The sequence below is a fragment of the Myiozetetes cayanensis genome, unplaced genomic scaffold (genome assembly GCF_022539395.1).
Source record: "Myiozetetes cayanensis isolate MyiCay16 unplaced genomic scaffold, myiCay2020 scf1, whole genome shotgun sequence".
In the NCBI taxonomy this organism is placed as follows: Eukaryota; Metazoa; Chordata; class Aves; order Passeriformes; family Tyrannidae; genus Myiozetetes; species Myiozetetes cayanensis.
Genome location: NW_026086604.1, coordinates 134,368,753 through 134,388,205, shown reverse-complemented (window position 1 = coordinate 134,388,205; position 19,453 = coordinate 134,368,753). Strand labels below are relative to the sequence as shown.

General features: G+C 38.6%; 1 protein-coding gene across 1 annotated transcript in view; it reads right to left on the bottom strand.

Annotated features, from left to right (window-relative positions):
* Nucleotides 1–260: 260 nt before the first annotated feature.
* Nucleotides 261–19,453, bottom strand: part of GPR158 (G protein-coupled receptor 158) — a 187,128-nt gene continuing 167,935 nt past the window's right edge. Inside the window, exons 8-11 of the mRNA XM_050308312.1 lie at nt 12,677–12,815; nt 8,781–8,886; nt 6,706–6,852; nt 261–5,956 (exon numbers count right to left, since the gene is read on the bottom strand). Coding sequence (XP_050164269.1) covers nt 4,502–5,956; nt 6,706–6,852; nt 8,781–8,886; nt 12,677–12,815 — 1,847 coding nt within the window. The 3' untranslated portion in view covers nt 261–4,501. The remainder of the gene's footprint in view (nt 5,957–6,705; nt 6,853–8,780; nt 8,887–12,676; nt 12,816–19,453) is intronic.

Genomic DNA, 19,453 nt, shown 5'->3' with positions numbered 1-19,453 from the left:
CAGACTCTACAATTTTTGATCTCAAAATTGCAGTCACTGAGAAAACAGAGCTGTTTCCTTAACCAGAAATCCTGAACACAATACACATCTACTCTAAAGGCTGATGTTAAGAAAATATGAGGAAAATCCATAAAATGCTAATGACATGATCAGATCATATAAGCTGTAAAATTAGCTACTTTAGAAGTTTGATAGGAAACTTGTTTAGCTTGGATCAATAATGACTTTAGAAAACCACAACACAAAAGCCTGCAGACAGATTTCATATAAATGTGCTTTATTGCAGAGAAGTTACATTATTTACATGCTGCAACACATTACAACATAAATCTATCAAGTATTTCATGGTGGATGCTGTTGGTTGCCAGATAACATTGTCATAAGAACCACATTATAAAGTGAAGAGACTTACAGCTTTATATACTCTACAACTTGGAGTAGCTAAAATGTTAAAAGTCAAAGGCAGTGTTTGCTCAGGCCTGCCTGTTGTCATATGCATGCAAAAGCCTAAGGAGAGCAAATATAAAAGTATTGTCCAGTTTCAGGTCTATGATGCCACCAAAGCTGATGATAGGTGTGTACTGGTTTATATTTTAAAGCGCATAATCTTGCATAAATTATACAAGTCTAATAAGATTGGTATAAATCTAATTCTTTATAAACCATGGCTTAGAAATAAAGGAGAAATGCAGCTTGCACATGCATTTAAAAGGACAACCTAGCAAATGTTTGTGGCCTTCATGTTTATTGTCTTTTCTCTGAACAGATCTGCTAGAAAACATCCTTGTAACATTTTTATTCTAGAGTTGCACTTCTCTTGGCTGAACAATGACAACGAAACTCCAGAAAAAGACAACTACGCAATCTAGCCCATATTTGCTGGTGGAGAAAAATCTATGAAATGCAGAACATTATTTATGTCTAACTTAGTATGTCTTCATTAAGCAATGCTTCTAGCAGCATCATAGTGAAATAGAATAGTTGTGTGAAGTTTGGCCCCTCATTTTCTTAAATGTGAAATAATTTTAAGTCCCAATTGAATCTGTAGTCCAAAGATCAGTTGCTTAATAAACTGGGGAAAGCTTTGTTGTCTTCTAAAGGAAAGTTCCCCAGTTGTGTCAGTCTTAAAGGATGTAACTACAACGAGCCTAAAGAACCATAACAGACACTTTTTAAGAAGTGAGGGAAACGGTCAGAATGAAAGAAATCAAACCCAAACAAGAATATACAAGCCAGTGCCTTCCCTGGTAAACCAACCATTGCTTTTTGCTTGCTGTGCAGCTGAGCTGTTTTACACCAGCCAAGGATTGGGCTTTGCTTTTGTGTTTCTAATGAAGTTATCTTTTAAAAAAAAGAAAGAAAAGGAAAAGAAACCAAGCAAGGAATTATAGATATATAGCGGTGGCACAGACACAGTCATGCATGAAGGGCTTGATCCTGCCAGGAATGCAAGGGGCAGTGGTACTGTGCAGACACTTTGCCAGTGTGGATCCCCTCACCCTTGGTGTGTGCTGCTCCCCAGCACGGCTCCCACAGAGCAGGGCATGGGCAGTGTGTCCTTGCTCAGCTCCGAGGTAAAGGATGGAGGGCAAGACGAGCGAGGGCAAGAGGGTTGGTGCCTGCTCCTTGACTCCAAGAGGCAGTGAGAACATACAAATGTCTACGTTCATGATTCCTCCATGGATTCCCACTTCTAACCTCACCCCCTGGCTCTGACAAAGCACCGGCTTTGTGAGTCAGGGCAGCCTGCAATAAGCTGTCCCCCCATCCTGTTCCCACAAACCACTGCTAAGATGGGCTGCAGAACCTCCCCTTGAAGGCTGGGGAGGTGTGAGGTGATAACCCTCTCATCAGGTTTAAAATTGTGTATTTCTCTGCACACAGGGTCAGTGTGCTCCTGGAGGACTCCCAGAAAGCTATGTTCCCAGGATGGACTTCTTCCCATAGAAATATAGGGTTACTTTCTCTCTGAAGAGCTGATCCAAGTCCCACTGAAGTTGACAGAACATTTACAGACAAATTCCACCAGTGTCTGGGACTGGGAAGGGAGAATCTGAGCACACCGGGTCTAACCTCAGCTCTTTTCCATACTAAGGATAAAGCTGGATTTGGGTTGCACACAGGATGCCAGTGGCCCTGTGTGTACAAAGTGGGTGCACTGATGCCCAAAGTACTCAGGCTTATATGTCTGACTCCCTTTCATAGGGGAAACAAGGATTCTGGGTTGCAGGGGTCCCAGTCAGGTCTCCTAGGCCATAATTACACCCTACAAAAGAGGGGTGATTGAGTCGGACAAGCCCGGGCTAGTAAAGACCTAAGTCAGCATGTCCTCGTGGTGTAACTGAGCATCGTTCTGGCTAACCAGGTTGGCTGGGGCAGCTCAGCCACTTAATCTGGAGCTATGAGGAGAATTTATAAGTGAGGTAAATGTGTTTAGACAGCACCAAGACCTGAGCCAACTTGTCCCCTGCTGGCTTAAGTGTTGGCACATTACAGGTTAGGGCTTAGCAGAGGCAGTAGGAAGATCAGATCCATCTTGATCTGTCAGTCTAGCCATGCCCATAGACTCCTCTCCCTTTCGAAGGACAGAAAAAGTCCTCCTCATGCCCAGGTTGTCTACGCCCCTCTGCTCATTGCATTTTATCTTAAGCCACTTTTTCTATGATGCCACAAAAATCAGTTTATACTACATACGTGTATGTGCATGTGTGTATTAGATATGACATTTATATATATATATTAAACATATATAAATATCTATTTTTATATATATTACATATATATTAACACATTCTATTCAATCATCCTCATTTCATGTTCTTCCACTGAATCCCATCACTTCTCTCAAATTGCACAAGTTCTTTAGGACTGAGCTGTCTTTGTTTTGGAGTACACTATGTATAGCCAATTCCAGTGAACAGCACTTTGCTGGTACTCCATTTAGATGGCTGGGGGGTTTTCATTATTACTCATACTACTCAGAATCTTTATATGTCCTCAGGCCCTGATGGTGAACCATCACTAAGACTCATAGTTGTGAATGGGCCATGAATTAAGCTCATATGCATGATGAGGACTGGTGCTATTGCTGAAAAGTAGCACTGTATTAAACACTAACTTTTACTGTAAGTGCACATATAAATTTAAAAAAAAACATCAAAGCATTTTGGAGAGTGGGAGAGAAATGCCATAATTTCAATTCCCATTACCTCTTGCAATTGCGTATGTGGGGGAAGACTAATATTTTGGACTTGTCACTCCAAGGGCCAAGTTTTTGACGTCTGCCATCAGGAGTAAACAGTGCAATGTTGTTCTATATAGGCTAGCTAATGTATTTCCCAGAGCTGTTTATTTTAGAAAAAGAGGTGATAATTTCTGGGGTATATTCACTGTCATTCTTGCTTGACTTATTTAGCAGGATATGCTCAGTAGGGAATACTGAACAAGATCATCACAATTGATGTTTAAAGTAAGATTTCTGGTTTGATAGATGATATTTTCCAATTAGTAACAAAAAACAGACAAGTTGTCCTAATATGCAGCTAAGACGACTGAATTTCCACTACTAACAAAGTCTATGAGCATTAACAGGGAAGTGCATAACTTACTGCATATAAAACTCCCGAATAATACAGTATCAAACTATAAATTTAAATAACAGAGATTAAACAAAAAAATTCACTATATAAATCACAGGAAAGGAAAAAAAAAATAGTCTCCAAAGACCAAAAGAATTTCCTGATAAGAATTACGGCTTCCATAGCCAGTGAAAGATTACTGTAATTCTATATATAAACAAAAAGATATTTTAACTTGCAATTAGAAGAAAGTATCTGCAGATCACATAAATGTGTTGTTGTGTCACATAATATCAAAGTTATCTGCAAAAATTATACAATCTGGAATGCTTTAATATGAGACACAACGGTGTAGTTGAACGCATAGTAATAAGAAAATGAGAGCAATCATTATAGAAAATATTTTTGGGATGCATTGAGTTAGCAGTGCTATTTAGATTAAATATGTAAAGTGAAAAGTCGTCATTTTAATAAGCTGCTCATTGATACCACTTTCTGCCATCAGAATATTTTCTGTGCCCTACTTCTGCTGGATCTTTAAAGTCCCAAGGGCAAGTTAAAGCAAGTTACGGCATCCAGAAATAATTCGGTTAAGATCTACACTGTGCGTTTGTTACCATCATATTATTTTTCTTTTAAATGAGAAGTGATTTCACAAAGGCAGATTTCTTTCACTGACACAGTAAAATCCTTGGAGCAGGGACCATATTCTGGGCATTGCTAATCACATTGTTGGCACTCAACAAATAAATAATAACAACATTAATGATAATTTACTTCACTTAACTTCTACTTATTTGTAGTGCTGATTCCCTTGATTTAAGTGATGCTCCTTAGGAATTTTCAGATCCTTTTGGCCTAAGTCCCTTCTGTCTTTCTTGTCTTTCTTCTGTGTTGCTACTCTCCTCAGTCCAAAAGCCTCTTTATTTTCGAGGTGCTGCTGTTTTATTTGCACTTATAGCAGAGGTGTTCAATAAAGCTACACTTCTTTCTGCATTTGGTAAATCTGGTGTATCATACTCCCAAGGGCAGACTTCAGCTCGAGATGCTAAAGGTTGCTGTAAGTAACTACTTGGCTTATGGGAGTTAGATGAAAGCACATTTCCCTCAGAAGAGGCATTTTTTTTCTGTTCCGCCAATTTATTGAGGTTTTCCTTTTCTGCTGCTTTCTGGGGCAGCTCCTCCCGCTCCCCAGCACAGGTATTAGGTGTATATTTATTAACATTCTCACACTTCAGCCCAGGAGCGACCTGAGACTTGGAATTTGACTGGTTTTTCTCGTTTTCAAAGACCTGTTGCTCTTGTGTCTCCCGAGTGGCTGCCTCCACCTTCTCTGAGCTCTTTTGATTTGACTGTTGGTGCCCCTCAGGTGTCTTCAGCTTATGATGAGTCTTCCCCTTTGGCGGGGAAGGGTGGTTTTTCTCTGCCTCTGAGGATGCAATAGATACATGTTTTTGAGCTTTAGAGTCAAAAGGCACAGGACCAGGAATTTGGTCATATGTCTCCCAAGGACAAACTTCTCCTCTGTCAAAATTGTCCTTGTGCAAAGACTTACCTGGGCCTGTGTCTGGATTTGCAGGTGTTTGACTAACCCTTTGCTGTTTAATAATTCCAGATTTATGGGCTTTCTTTGTTTCCTCAGACTGGGTAGAGTTTTTCCTGTGGGAATCCTTATGTTCCCCCTTATCGGAGGCTGAGTGCTTTTTGCTGGCCTCCTTACCCTTCTGCTGAGATTTATGAGATTTAGTGCTTTCTTCTAGACTTTGTGTTTTACCCGTTAGTCCCAGAGTCTTTTCCTTGGCACTAGCAATAACACTGAGGGATTTTTGTAACACAGACGTTCTTGGATGCAGAGGCTTCTTATCAGCACTTAAGTTATGTGCACTTACTGATTTGCACACCAAAGGGACCGATTCAGTGGAGACAGCTTCAACTTTTTCAGGAGCATTTTTGGTTAATTTGTTACCGTTCAAGGAGTCCAGGAGTGTTTTCTCAGCAGGTATAACTTCTGCACTTTCTGTAGTTAAGCCATTTGGTTCTTCTGTTTGATCCCTAACATGATCGTAAGTGCTGTGGGACTTTTTTAAGGAAAAGACCCGGTTTTTCAAAGTCTCTTCCTTTGGCTTTGCAGAGCTTGTGGAATCCTGCGCATTTTTCTTCAGTGTGGCCAAGCTCTTCACAGCACTGTGCTCCATCAAGTCCTTCTCATCCCTGGAGCACTGCCGGGTGACTGTCTCAGGGATTTCTGTAATACGCCGCATTATCGAGCGCCCCAAGCCCTTTTTAGAGCACCTTTTTTTCTGGAGATGGGGATTATTAGCAATCATCTTTTTCCTTTTATAGATTTCAAGCTGGGCATATAGTTTCTTCAACTCATCCTGCAAAGCAAAGTGAATGGCAAAACTAGTATGTACAGAGCCAGTGCAGTCAAACAAGCAGCCTGACGGATGCAAGATCTATTGCTCTAACAGTGGCATTAAACGTACTTCTCTGTCTTTTCTGATTCTTGAATATGCTATTTCTCCACCAAATTGAATCCATTTTTTTTTGCACTTTAAAAATAAGTTCAACCCTCATGCACAGACCTTCCACAGCACACAACCTTCATATACATTTATGCTGTATGTTTCACATTTCACAATGCTGAGGTGTATGCTTTCCTGCTGATCTCTATAGCTATTATTTATTCTCAGAATATAACCCCTTTTATCATGCAAGATAGGAATAATTTTTTTCTTTTGATCACACGTTTTTAAAGTTTTATCTATGCAGTTATACATGCTTATGTATATGTTACGTACAAATGGCTAATGACACTGAAACCAAATGTTGTTAGCACTTCAAGATAATTCAAAGAGCCTATGATAAACAGCTCTTGCTGTGGATGATTCCTCCTCCTTAGCTGCCAGTATGACTTTTACTGCAACTAATAATTCAGCATCTCTTCACACTAGTGAATAGTTTCCATGAGATTTTACATGACCCGATACCACAACCATAAGAGATCTAAGCTAGCCTTTCTCAGCTGATATCTGCAAAGAAAGATAAATGCATGCAATCTGGAGTTTACTTGTAGGAAAAAGTGTTGTTCTTGAAAATGAATGCTATTTAAATGAGTTTTATGTACCCGAATATCTTCAGGATCCAAACTGTGTTCACTCCACGCTGAGTTGATACTGCTGTTCAGATAGGATCCAGACCGACCCATATCAAGCTCATCTTCATAAGCTTCTGTAGCTATATCATCTCTTGGGTTATTGCTTGAATGTGAAAACTGCAATAAGTATTCATAAAAAAGAGGTTGCCATGAGTGCAAAAGTTTACTCCAACATCACTATAAGAGCTTACAGCAGTTTTTATGGTACAACGATCTTTCTATAGATTTCATATGATTCTTGAATTTAAAACACTATCTATAATCTTAGCTGGCATAAGTAGTGTCCTATGGAGTATCAGTATTGTGTGGAAGGAACTCTTATGAAGATACCTTAACTTGATAAATCTTAAAGATTTGCTTGAGAAAAAATTCCTACTTATTTTGATGCTTGTTTGAACCTCTTTAAACGGTATTTCAATTAAGCTAGGGTAAAAATAGACTCTCAGACAGTATTTCCAAGTAGGCAGCTAAAACTCTAAGCCATTATTTTGTATTCCATACAGCTTAATAATCGTGCAGAAAGCAATTCTTCCATTTTAGATCCTGACCCTGAAGAGGAAGACATGAGGTGGCCAAAAAAAAGGAAAAATAAAGAAAAAAGATGGAAACTAATGAAAAAGGAGACATTTTTTTTCTCTTCTATGTTTTAGCAAACGCTTGAATCAAGAGTTGGAGAGAGGTTGTCATAATTGTTTTGTTCATACTGATTCACTCATCTGTAGTTACCATTGTTCACACAGTCATCTGTCTTCAGGACTTTATGAATAGAACAAAACCTTGAGAATCTTAATTCCCTGAATTCTTTGGTATGCTGGAAGAAAAGCCTCTGCAGCGTTATACAGATAATAAGCTAAAAATTAAAATGTTGATCAGTAGTTATGAGTCAGCTTCAGAAAGCTCAACAAATTTTCTAGGCTAGTTTAGAAAGACACCTCTGAAGATATGTTATAAAATCTATGAATACAAAGTAGAAAATATAAGACTATTGCTAAAGACCAGAAAAGTAATTTGAAATAAAACAAGGTTATGCAGTATTAAGGCTGCATCAATGTGTCCCCTCGTTGTGACTGTTCAATGTATGTATATTTGACAATTATAAGCATACCCTGTTCAGACACACAGGCAGAAGATGGGAATAGCAGCTTCACTAACCTGAAAATTCTATCAACTCAAACTGCTTAATGCTCTTCCTTCATACATAACTTTCAATTTTACTCCTATCTTTGACTCCTGACCTTTTGATTAATATGACTGGTCATTTCAAAAGCCATTATAAAATCATTTGTTTTGCTGGGGTACTGTCTTAAGAAAGAGCTCCATTCAAATCCCGGGGATCAGTGCTAGAAACAGGTGGAGCTTCCTGCAGTTCTCCTGCCCCTGGTGAGACTGACATATTGCCACTTCAGTCCCAGAGCCCAATGGGAGGTGATTGCAGCGCTCAGAGCGTTTTCTCTTCCCCGACTCCTGTCATCCCCCACGTACTGGTGCCCCTACCCATCCGTCTTGGCACCCAACACTGCTCCTGGCTCCATGTCATGGGCCATGTCTCCTCCCAGTATGCAGCATCTGTCCATCCCAGGCTCTGATTTACAAAGGGCTCTACCTTTTCAGCCTGTAACTGCCTGGTTTAAATCCCAACCTCTCTATCTCATGGCTACTCCAGTCTCCTGATTCTTGTTTTTCTATCCTCTTGCCTAAACTCTTTGTCTAATCTCTGCCAACTCTGGCAGCAGCACAGTCACCCAAGTATCTGAAAAAAGCATAGTTGGGCAGAATTCTTTCCTTCTTATATTTATCACATCAAAATTTTAAGCACTTTAAACTCCTGGAATTTTGAAAGCTGAAAGAAAGAATCTTTGAAAATGTGTAAGTTTTTAAAATAAAAAAAAGCCACACCAAAACAGCTTTTTAGGTAGCCAAATAGCCAAATTTTACATCTTCCTTTTCTATCAGTTGCTTGCTAGATTTATACAGAATTGCTTCTGCATGACAACATTTATCTGCCTTCATCTTGGCAAAAGAAAAGATACAGGAGACTCAAATACCTTAGGGATCAGAAGTAGCCCAACAGTGACTGTCACAGTCAAATGTGTGTGTGCAAAGAACAGCATCAGCATCCAGTCAGACTGAAGTCTTGAAACAAGAATGAATCTGAAAATAGAATTCAGGGTTGCAATTCACTGCATTTTCTCCAGTGCATTGATTTAATATCTTTAATGTTCCTTAGGTTTCTTTTCATTGAATGGCCAAACACAACTGGTTTTGCTCTGTACTGCTTTCATACAGGCTAAAAATGACATCCACATGCTTTTTACCACATTTCAAAACAACTCAGAAAAAAACCAACCAACAACCCCCAATATAAAAAGAAACAACAGACCTTAAATGATACTGCTTATTCCATCTTTCTCACTGTATTGAGCTGTCTTTTTGTTTGGTTTATATTGTCACAGTTTCTTTGGCCTGAGCTGAGTTATGGCAGCTTACATACATTAAGGATGTGAAGGGGTGATTTTAGGTTAAGTAAGCACATGTAGTATGATAAATCGCAGTGCACTTCATAAACACAGGATGTCCACAGATTGCAGCTACCGAGTACAGCTGATAAGCCATCAAAGAGAGAACTGAACTAAAATGCCTTTTAGTGGAGAGCAGAGAAATGGTCTTGACTGCAGCACCACCCAGCTCACTGCTGCGGGGCCCAAGAGCCTTGTGAATGCTAAGAAATGAGTGGCTGAACCTCCCAAACAAAGCAGTTCCTTGCTGAGCTTTCCAAAAGAGTGGTAGAACAAGCGGTGCAGTTAAAGCTAGCTGGAGCATGCTTAGCTTGTCTGCTTTAGTGAGCTCCCAAAGACAGAAACGATAAGCAATGCAATGGATAAATGGATGTACTGCTGGCTTGTAATTTGCAGGTTTAAAAAAAATCATTCAGACAGAAATGACATTTGCAACTTATCCAAGTTCACAGATGCACATTTTGCATAAGCTTTTGTTAACAGGAATAGTCTGGCATGAAACACTGGTTTATATGCTGCAATAACACAGTCATAATTACTTGTTTAATATTTTGCAAGAAATAATTAATGATAATCTTTTATTGTGTTCATGAAACATTTCATTTACAGAGACGTTGCTGCTGGGATGTGGGGGGATATGAGGAGGCTCAGGCCTGAGGTTTAGCTAACTGAACACAACATGAGAACTGATGAAGATGACATGAACTGCTGGATGTAACAAACAACAGAGCAAGAAGTGAGCAAAAGTTACAGACAGTGCTGTAAGGGACAGCAAGATTTCACAGGTGGTTAATGGGGAGTCATTTGAAAGATGGCCAAACTTCACAGGTGACCGAAGGACCTTTGAGGGAGGAGAACTTGCAAGGTCAGTGACACCAATGCAACCGTATCAGTAACAGCATATACGACTGTGATTACCCAGCTAATGGCATCACAAATACCAAACTTGAGTACAGATGTAGCAAAACTTGGGCCAATAGGAAAAAAACAATGAAGGGTGGGTTGTTTATTTGGGAGAAGACAAGAATTGGGTCAGATAGGTGATAAGGTGAAGGAAGAACACCGGAGACTTGCACCTGGTAAGACCCAAGGTCTCAGCCCATGTCCAGCTGCAGAGGAAGAACAGGACCAGGCTGTCTGTTTTGGGCCTGCACTGGTCCATGTGGGCAGCTGTGTGTGACTGCACCACAGTGGATGTGCTCAATCTGCAAATGGAAACAGTGGCAGCCAGATCCATCAGACAGCCAGGAAAAAGCACCCACATCCTGATGCCCACTGGATTTGTTTAACCCTGAACAGATCCAATCCTCAAATTCTGTGAAGGTTTTTTGCTTGTTTTATGCATGAGGTCTTGACTGATTAAGGTATACAGGCCATACAATACCTCTGAAAGCAAAATAGCATTTGTGGTATCCATTCAGCCCTATAGAGATGGGGTTTCTATTTGAATGAGATTTTTTTCCCTCATAAATTTGAGGTTTCTCTGTAATATAAGAGAAAGAGCAATGCAGGAATTTAATACTATGCTGATCTGAAGATAATCCAGAATCCTCTTTTTTCTGAAATGGGAATATTTTAAAAGGAAAACAAAATGAAACAGTTCAAGGTTTTATTTAGTGCTCACATCAATCTTCTATGAGCTTTGTGAGTTTTTAAACTGGATGGCTGCCTTGTAGGTGTCCTTCAAGACTCCAGTGCTTTCAACTTCATGACAACTCAGATATGTCACATAAATCTAAGTCCTACATATCCACCCTTTCAACTGCATCCTTGGCAGGGAAGATGAAAGCAAAAAAAAAAAAAAAAAGTAAGGAAACAGACTAAAACTTGTATGCAGAAATAATGGACATAATCTCAGGGGGGATCATGCGTATTTTATTCATTTCTATCCATAAACGCTACATGATACTTCTTCAACAAACCATCATGTATCAGACAGATAGCAAAGAATCAATACTAAATGTACATTAGAAAAAGGAAGAACACGATCAACAGACCTTAAGCTGGAGGCACAGGACTGTCAATAAGATAAACTGAAAGACTTAATCCTTTTGTGACTCCTTCATAAAGCATGAATTAAAATGCCACATTTTTCTATTTTTCTCTTTTTCCCTCTCTTTAATCCAAGATTACTTTCATCCTGCTCTATTGTTAAAACAAACTTGCAGCCCACAAAATAGCTCTCCTAGTGCACTGAACTGTATCTTCTAACATGGCCCAAAACACAGGTTAGGAATATTAATTAATGGGGGGGGGAATTGACTGAGAAGCTGTAATATTGGTTATAATAAATTCAGAAGTATTTTAACTGAATTTTACATCCACTAGGAATTAAACAAAAAATGTTTCAATCAAATATAGCTTTTAAACAATAGCTTTGCAGAAGTTTGTGTTAGGGAGTAAAGATTTTGAGAGTATGTGGATGTTGAGATACAAGGTTAGAAGAAGGGGAAGGAAAAAGAAAGTTGCAAGCCTGAAAAATGCAGTGAACTGTATGACAGTGATAAGGAAAAAGAGCACCAGGAAAGAACTGAGATGAAGGATTTGCTTTGCTGATGTTTACTCAGAAAAAAGCACAAAAGCGAACAGCAAGAAGACAGACAGAAACGTGAGTACCAAGACAGACCAAGGAACAGAGAAGAGTATTTGAAGACTGTCAATTAAGCATTGTTAAATAAAAAAAAATTTAGTAGATAAGATTAGTCAGGAGGGAAAGGAAGGTGTGAGAACATCATAAGAAAGTCATAAGGGTTTTTACAGGGTGAGATGAAACTCATGTTATCTTGCTATTTTGCATTTCTAGGACCAATTCATTTTTACAGGGTACTATGTAGGAAAAGCATATATAGTAATTTTCATGTAGCTCTAGCAAAGGCCCTTATTACCCAAATACTACCCAAATAATTTACAAGTATGAAATGTAGAGCTCATTATAGACTTTATAAGAAACATGGGCTTTATATTACTAATATACCATCATATGCATAACGATATTTTTATGTCAGCATATAAAACACTGTGCTTCATGCCCAAACCAGTACAGTTATCTTAACACATAGCTGCAGCTCACCAATCTGTTACACACCAGGAAAAGTTCATATAAACCAACATTCTTACCTGCTGTTTTTCTAGGGGTAGAAAACAGTGAGCAGTATGTAGATAACTGAAGACAGACAGTAGTTTTGCTATACCTGATTTATCATATACCTAATTTATAAGCTCTGTTGAAGAAAACCCCCTAATTATATGATTTCATACTCTTGAATCCCATGGGAACATTTTTAAGTTTAGTAATCTCTTAATTGGTAGAAACAAATATTTATAAGACCTTTTATTATGCATCCTATCCCATTCATCCATTTTAAGTTGCACCACATGAAACCTGAAAGATAAATAGTTAATTACTAGATCTACAGATCACTTGCCTAATTGTATGGAATATAGCAGAGATAATGAGCTCATTGTGAACTGCAACAGCCATATAACGTGGCTCATGAAATGCTGATGGGACTGTCCGCACTGCATAGCAGAGATAAACACCCCACAAGAGGAATAAAAATTCAGCTGTGAGAAGAACAAAAAGAAATAATTTGCAATTAGTTTTATAGATGGAAGGAAATGTGAAGTACTAGAGTATCTTCTGTATGTGTGAGTATCTATGCAAAGACAATACACATGTATACAGGCACACAGACAGTCATTTAAACTCTTTCACATACTGTTACTGTACATCATACATTTGGTTTAATTTTACACACTTTTTTCCAGATCAGGAACCTTTACATTTATGGTGTTTCAGTTTTTCAATTGACAAACTTTAAGATAATGTCTAATAATGTCTTGCTTGCTTTTATATTTGGTACTACAAAAGTTTGACATCACTTCAAATAGCAAGTATTTTTAATTGTAGGTCTGGTTCTTGTTATAGAGGCAGATACTGGTGCTACTACTAGACTATGATTTTAAGACAACACTTTCATTTCAAAGGTTTATAACTTAGATATAACAATATATTTGGATTTAAAAAATTCCTCTGTTCATGGTAATTAATTCTGCTGGTACCCATTATATGATGAGTCACTTCTCAGGGTCTAATGCAATTATAACAAATGACGTGTTTCTGTTAGGAGAAAAATGAGTAAGGGAAGAAAGGAGAAGGAGTAAAAGGTCAAGATCATCTTTAATTATCCGGTTAGAGCTAACTCATCTGCACTCAGCAGTATGCTGACTTCAATTTCCAGTGGACAGTCTGATTTGACATCATTTTGATTTTGATACAAATGAGGTGATTTTCATACCCATCTTGAAAAAACTCCCAGAAAAAACCCCCCACAGCTCTGCCATGTGGTTATGAATAGAGTCGGTGCCTGTCCTCTTGCCTTCCAGTCTGGGTGACAAAGGCTGAAAGTGTTTGAGTGTCATCCAGCAACGTGCAGTTCCGTGTTAGACCCCGCAATGCCAGCATTACTCCAAGCCAGCTTCAGAAACTGAGTGTGATCCTGTTGTAACTCACACAGTGCTTTTGCCTTGTCGAATTTTAGCAGTAAAAACTACAATCAAATGCAGTATTATTTCATACTTATTTTTGCCAATAAATGTTATTATACTGTAACTAAAACCAGTGATCAGTGACATCACCCTATGGTAGTGATCAGCAAATAATTACTGGTCTGCTTTGGATAAGGACACAAAAGCTTGTGAACCCCATCATTAGCAACAGACTGAAATAAAACATCAGTACTGGATATCTCATGAGAAAACGTCCTCTGGTTCCTCCACTTTTAGTAGCCCACAGCTGCTGTAAATTACCTATATCACATTGTTATATAATTTTGAAACTTCTAATTTTGCTATTAATTTTATCTAAAATCAGTAAGACACAAGTCTGGATAAAATGAATTCAGTTACACAGATCTCACTGTGCTGTGGTAAGAGTTCAGTTTGAACTCTGAACAACACTTTTCATGTTTCTTAATGAAAAATAGATGGCCTCGCTCCGAGATCATTGCTTTTACTAGAACATATCCTTCAGAGACCTGGCAGCCCTACCAGTTACATAAACCCAAAAATCTGAAGAGGCACAATCCATGCATACTGCCGTGTTTGTGTTCTTCCTCACCAAAATCCCAACAATAATAAACCTTTTGATCTTTTGACTACGTAATAGTTTGACTTGGGACCTTAACTGAGTGTCAAAATGAAAAAAGCATGGTATGAATCTTCTGAGACTATGTGTCCCAGCCTAGTTTTGAACTCAACAGAAGTATATATGCAGGTATGTTTTTCCCACATCCCCCACACACTCAAAGCCTGGGCAAACTGGCTGCTACTTCCATTTCATTCCTAGAAAATTAGCTATGCTACCAATGAAGTCTATTACTCTGGTTTCCTAAAACCTCCTGTGCAGAATGACCTACCAAGAGATCTTGTTCCTGAAGTCTTTCCTGGACAAGTGGAATACAAATTTTGCTTCAATGAAATAATACTAAAGGCTGTTTTTTAAATGTTAGCAGTGTTTGTTTTTTTGTGTTTTTTTTCTGTTAAGTACTTGCCTTCCATATGCAGAATCATGGCATGGAAATGTATTGCTCTTCAAAGCACTGTAATTTATTGCTTTAATTGCTCCATAATAATTTAGAAGACATTGAAAAGCAGAAAATGGTTAGAATTAGGCTGCTAAAGCCAAATCACTCTATCTTACTGTCCCGTCTTCTATGGAAACCCTTCTTATTAACACAGTTCAGCAGGAATCACCTGAACGTGCCAGAAAACCTATTTCTTAACATTTTGCCTTTCATCCAAACTCCCCCTGCTCCCCAAAATGAGCAGCAGAACTGAATAGACAAGCTAATTATGAAGTAACAGGCATACTCCACAAAACTACCCATGGTCCATTCTTCTTTTCCTGTCTCATCTGAAGTGAGAAGAGTTCAAGTCTCCTACTGATTGAAAAGTTCAGTTAAAAGTGCTGAGAGGCTGAGAACTTGAAAAGGTTTGGCTTTTAAAGGTATAAAAATTCTTATATAGAACTTCATGTGTTGAAGGTATTCTTACTTAAACTAAAGAGTGTGGGCTGAATCTTGTTTATTTTTACAAGAAAAAATCCCTGCTCTAAGTTGGAAGATTTACAAGAATTATTATTTTTTTTTTTGCATACAGAGCAAATGAAAGTGAAAAAGCCACAGTTCCATTAAAAAAACCACACACAACCCGAACATTTCATTTAGCTGGGCTAAGTAAGAAGGCAGGTAGCATTTGATCTCAGATCTGATAAATTCTGAAAATTTCACAGTTTTGTTTCACAATCATAGTTCCAAGGAGTTCCTAAGACAACAAGGGGTGATTTCAAAGCATTAACATACTGAAGCATAACAGTAGTTTGCACCATTCAGTGCATAATGCTTTTAGAAAAGCTTTACATATAGAGCAGACTCCTGTCTGCAGATAATAATTAGTGTGACATCTGGTATGCAACACAAATAGGGAATAGCTCTTAAAACACAAGGTAAAATAACAGAGTTCCTTTACTTGCTAAGCCAAACATTACAATAATTTCATTAGCAATGACAAAATAAAACAGACTGATACAAGACCAATTTATTACCTAAACCACTAATTAAACAGCTTAAATGTATAATGTAAAAGCTGTGCTTGAGGGGGGAAATCAAGTAGCTATAATTAGCTACAGACTATTAGTGCAATTTGTGACAAAAATCTGAAGGAGTTATAAAATTCTGCTGTATTGTTTTTTCTATATGGCCTTTTTTCTTTCTCAATATAAAATAAGGTGATATATTAATGTATTTATTACTCTGATGAAAAACAAAATATAACTAACTTCAAATAGATAGATAGATAATTGAGTACATCTGGCCATCATGCAAAAAGGTTCTTGCATACCACTCATCTCTAAGACCTTATTAGGTTTGTGTATGGCATACTAGTGACTGCTTTGCACCAAACATCTTTAATGATTAAAATCTGTGAAATGTGATATGAAATTTATAATTGGTTTGCTGAATAATTTTCCACTAAAGAGTGACTTTCTGATCACTAAAGGAATATCTTAGCATACTTGCATACCTGTCAAGACCAAACTCAAAGCTCAAAACACATGATCTTGTTCCTATAAGTATGATTTATCACAAGGCTTACAGATTACTGCATTTTACATATTAAGCACAAAACCAAGGAAACCTTCTTTTCCCCTCCTGAAAAATTATGGAAATTCCTAGTAGAGAGAGTTGTCAAAAGCTCTCTGGACAGAAAATCTGGAGTCAAAACCAACAAAGCATAAAAGAGCTCTAAAAAAACCTGCAGCAGCTACTCTATAGCTGTCCAAACCAGGCATTCGGATGTCAGAAGAAAATCTCTGAGAGATAAGAGGTTAAGAAAAGGCAAAATTGCTTTAAAGGCATAAATGGATGTAGATGTGAATGGAAGGTAGGAGATGAATATGTAAAGTGACCTCAATATGTCATGTGCATAAATGAATTAATCTTTAAATATCTCTCTTCCTAGTCACTTCCTACTTCTTATCCACAGAACCTCTTATCTGGTCTTTGCATTATCTAATCAACCTGCTTAATATATTCTCTGGTGCTTATAAAGCATGAGTCTTCCTTGTCTTTGTGATGCTGATCATGTTTTTAGAAAATGAAGCAATTTGGACTACTTAGCTTGATCATCCAATATACTGGGCCAGACTCATGCCTGATGACACCAGCCTGTTAAAATGAAGAGTATGCCATTTGTTTAGGCCATTGCTCATATTCTGCATCTTCTGATACTGAAGGACAATTATATATGTTCACCACTTGTGATACATATCTGTTGTTAGAAAAGGACAGCTTCAGGGTTGTTATTATTGACTCAATCAAACTTCCTCAGAAAATCTGGGTTAATATATTTACTAGGTTTTGCTAAACATGCAGTTGTCTGTGTTGCAAATTATTCTTTCATATTTAAAACCAGTACAAGGTGAAGCTGTGTCCAGAGCCTGGGACATTTTCTTTCAGTGTCCATCAGCCAAGCTGTGTCATGCCTTGCATGGCACAGTGTGTGCAGCCAGACCTGTGCCCGCCTCTCCAGCCCCCAGCAGAAGGAAATCCCCGAGTTAAAACACAGCCACTTCCATAACCTGCTCTGCAGATGTCTGTACTTCATATGACAGCACAGAACTGCAGAGCAAGATATGGCAAACTGAGAGCAGTGATCGAAGTCACCGTCCTCTCTTTAAAGACTTGAAAAAGTCATTGAGATTCATATAAGGAAACATGAAAAATCAAGAAATGTGAAGATGGAACTTGGAACACGGCTTACACACACTTCAACTCTTCTCAGAGGCCCTAGCAAAGTACTTCATCCTTACTTCTATAGCTTTGCTGCCTAAGAACTGGACAGCACCAAATAAAAATACCACACATGCAGCCTTAAAGTGCTCTCTTTTGCATATATAGTCTTCAGTTAACACTATCATTTCCTAAGAGACCAGACTAATTTAATGAATGTGACAGAGCATTTCCAGGGATAAATAAAGGTTAGCTAATGAAGAAATCTCTGTAATCTGTTGCAAATGACATTTAGATGTCTAGTGAATGAGAGGAAAGACTGCAGGGTGGGGAAAACCAGTCTAGCGCACATGCACAACTGAACTCTAACTTTGCCTGTGCCTAAAGCTTCTATACACATGAAAAAAACCCCCATTTGAGATTCCCACTGAATCCAAACTTCGCAGAGGTGATCACAGAGAGAATTCTTCTTGCTATTCGGTTGCCAAACAAGGAATTTTTGCTGCAATTTGCAGCAGAACTAAGCATGCAGGGCTCTATTTGTAGCCAGTGAGACCACACATAACGTTATATATAGATTTGACTAAGCTCTGTAACTGAGCCAAAGGCATTGCAAAACGGACACCCAGATTAAATGGACCATATAACCCTAATCTTACTGTGCCTCAGCTTTACCCGTGTAAAATGGGGATAATGCCACTGTCATTGCAAGGTGACAGTGGAAATAAATTTATCCATATTTGTGAAAAGCTTAAATCCTAAATTGTGTGTTTGCTTCCTGCCATGGTCAGGAAAGGAAAGTGAGTTATTTCAGACTGTCCATTCTGATTTGCTTCTCAGTCCTCCTACCCTGGCAGAAATGCCCTTCTGTTGTGCTTCTTCATTCCAGCCTCTCAGTGGAGATGGCTGGGGGCTAGAGATGCTGAAAGGAGCTCCCTGGAGCCAGAACGCCCATCCCTGTGCTCGCTTGCACTCTGCTGTCCAAATTACACTTGCAAAAAGAAGAATTTAATCCTGAAGGATTAAAGCCCACTTTCATGGGTCTGTATGAAGCTTTATGTCTGATCACACTTATTTGTTTAAAAAGCACCATCACAGGCTAAGAACAAGACACTGATCCCCAGAGATGGTGACCTGATCTGTCTCTTTTACTTAAACTAATGAAGGAAGGCCCATTAAAACTGTGATTTGACTAAGTTCACTTGGTATTCTGAACTCAGTACTGTTCTAACAGCTATACCATTTTTAGCTCAGATTTTGGAAACAAATTACTGATTACCACTCTACTTATATCCATAACACAGCTACAACAACTCATCTATTTCTCTGTCACACTTCACTACATTTTAAATCCTGTTTATTGAAATGAAGTGAGCTATGGATCTGGAAGCACAGCTCCTCCATCCGTTTATTCACTAAGGGTGCCAGCTGGAGCCATTTTAAAATCGGGAAAAAATTGTGTCCTTGATTGCTCCTGTGTTGCCAGCCAACGCAATCTCTTCCTGCTTCGCTGCGTCCAATCTCCCACCTGGAGAGTTGCACCGTGCCACAGGAGAAGCTTTTTTCTTCAACTGAAAGGATTTTCATATATTTCAATAAACTATGATTACATGTGTAAGTCTTTAGTGTCAAGTTATTCCTAGCAAATTATAAATTACCAAAGGTTTATCTGTCTCTCTCACCATATCTCAGCATCATTTCAATCAGCTACACACAGCAATAAAAAGATCTATGTGTGGAGAAAGAACTAATGGTGCCAATTCCAGACTTTTCTCCCTACCAAAACTTCTGTGGGCTGTGGCTGTGCAAGGCTGAGAAAGAAGAGTAGGGGTCCTCGGGCTGATGGGGGGCACAGCATACTCTGTCCCCCACATAGCCACGAAACTGCCTTGCAGGTACACTCAAAGCAAT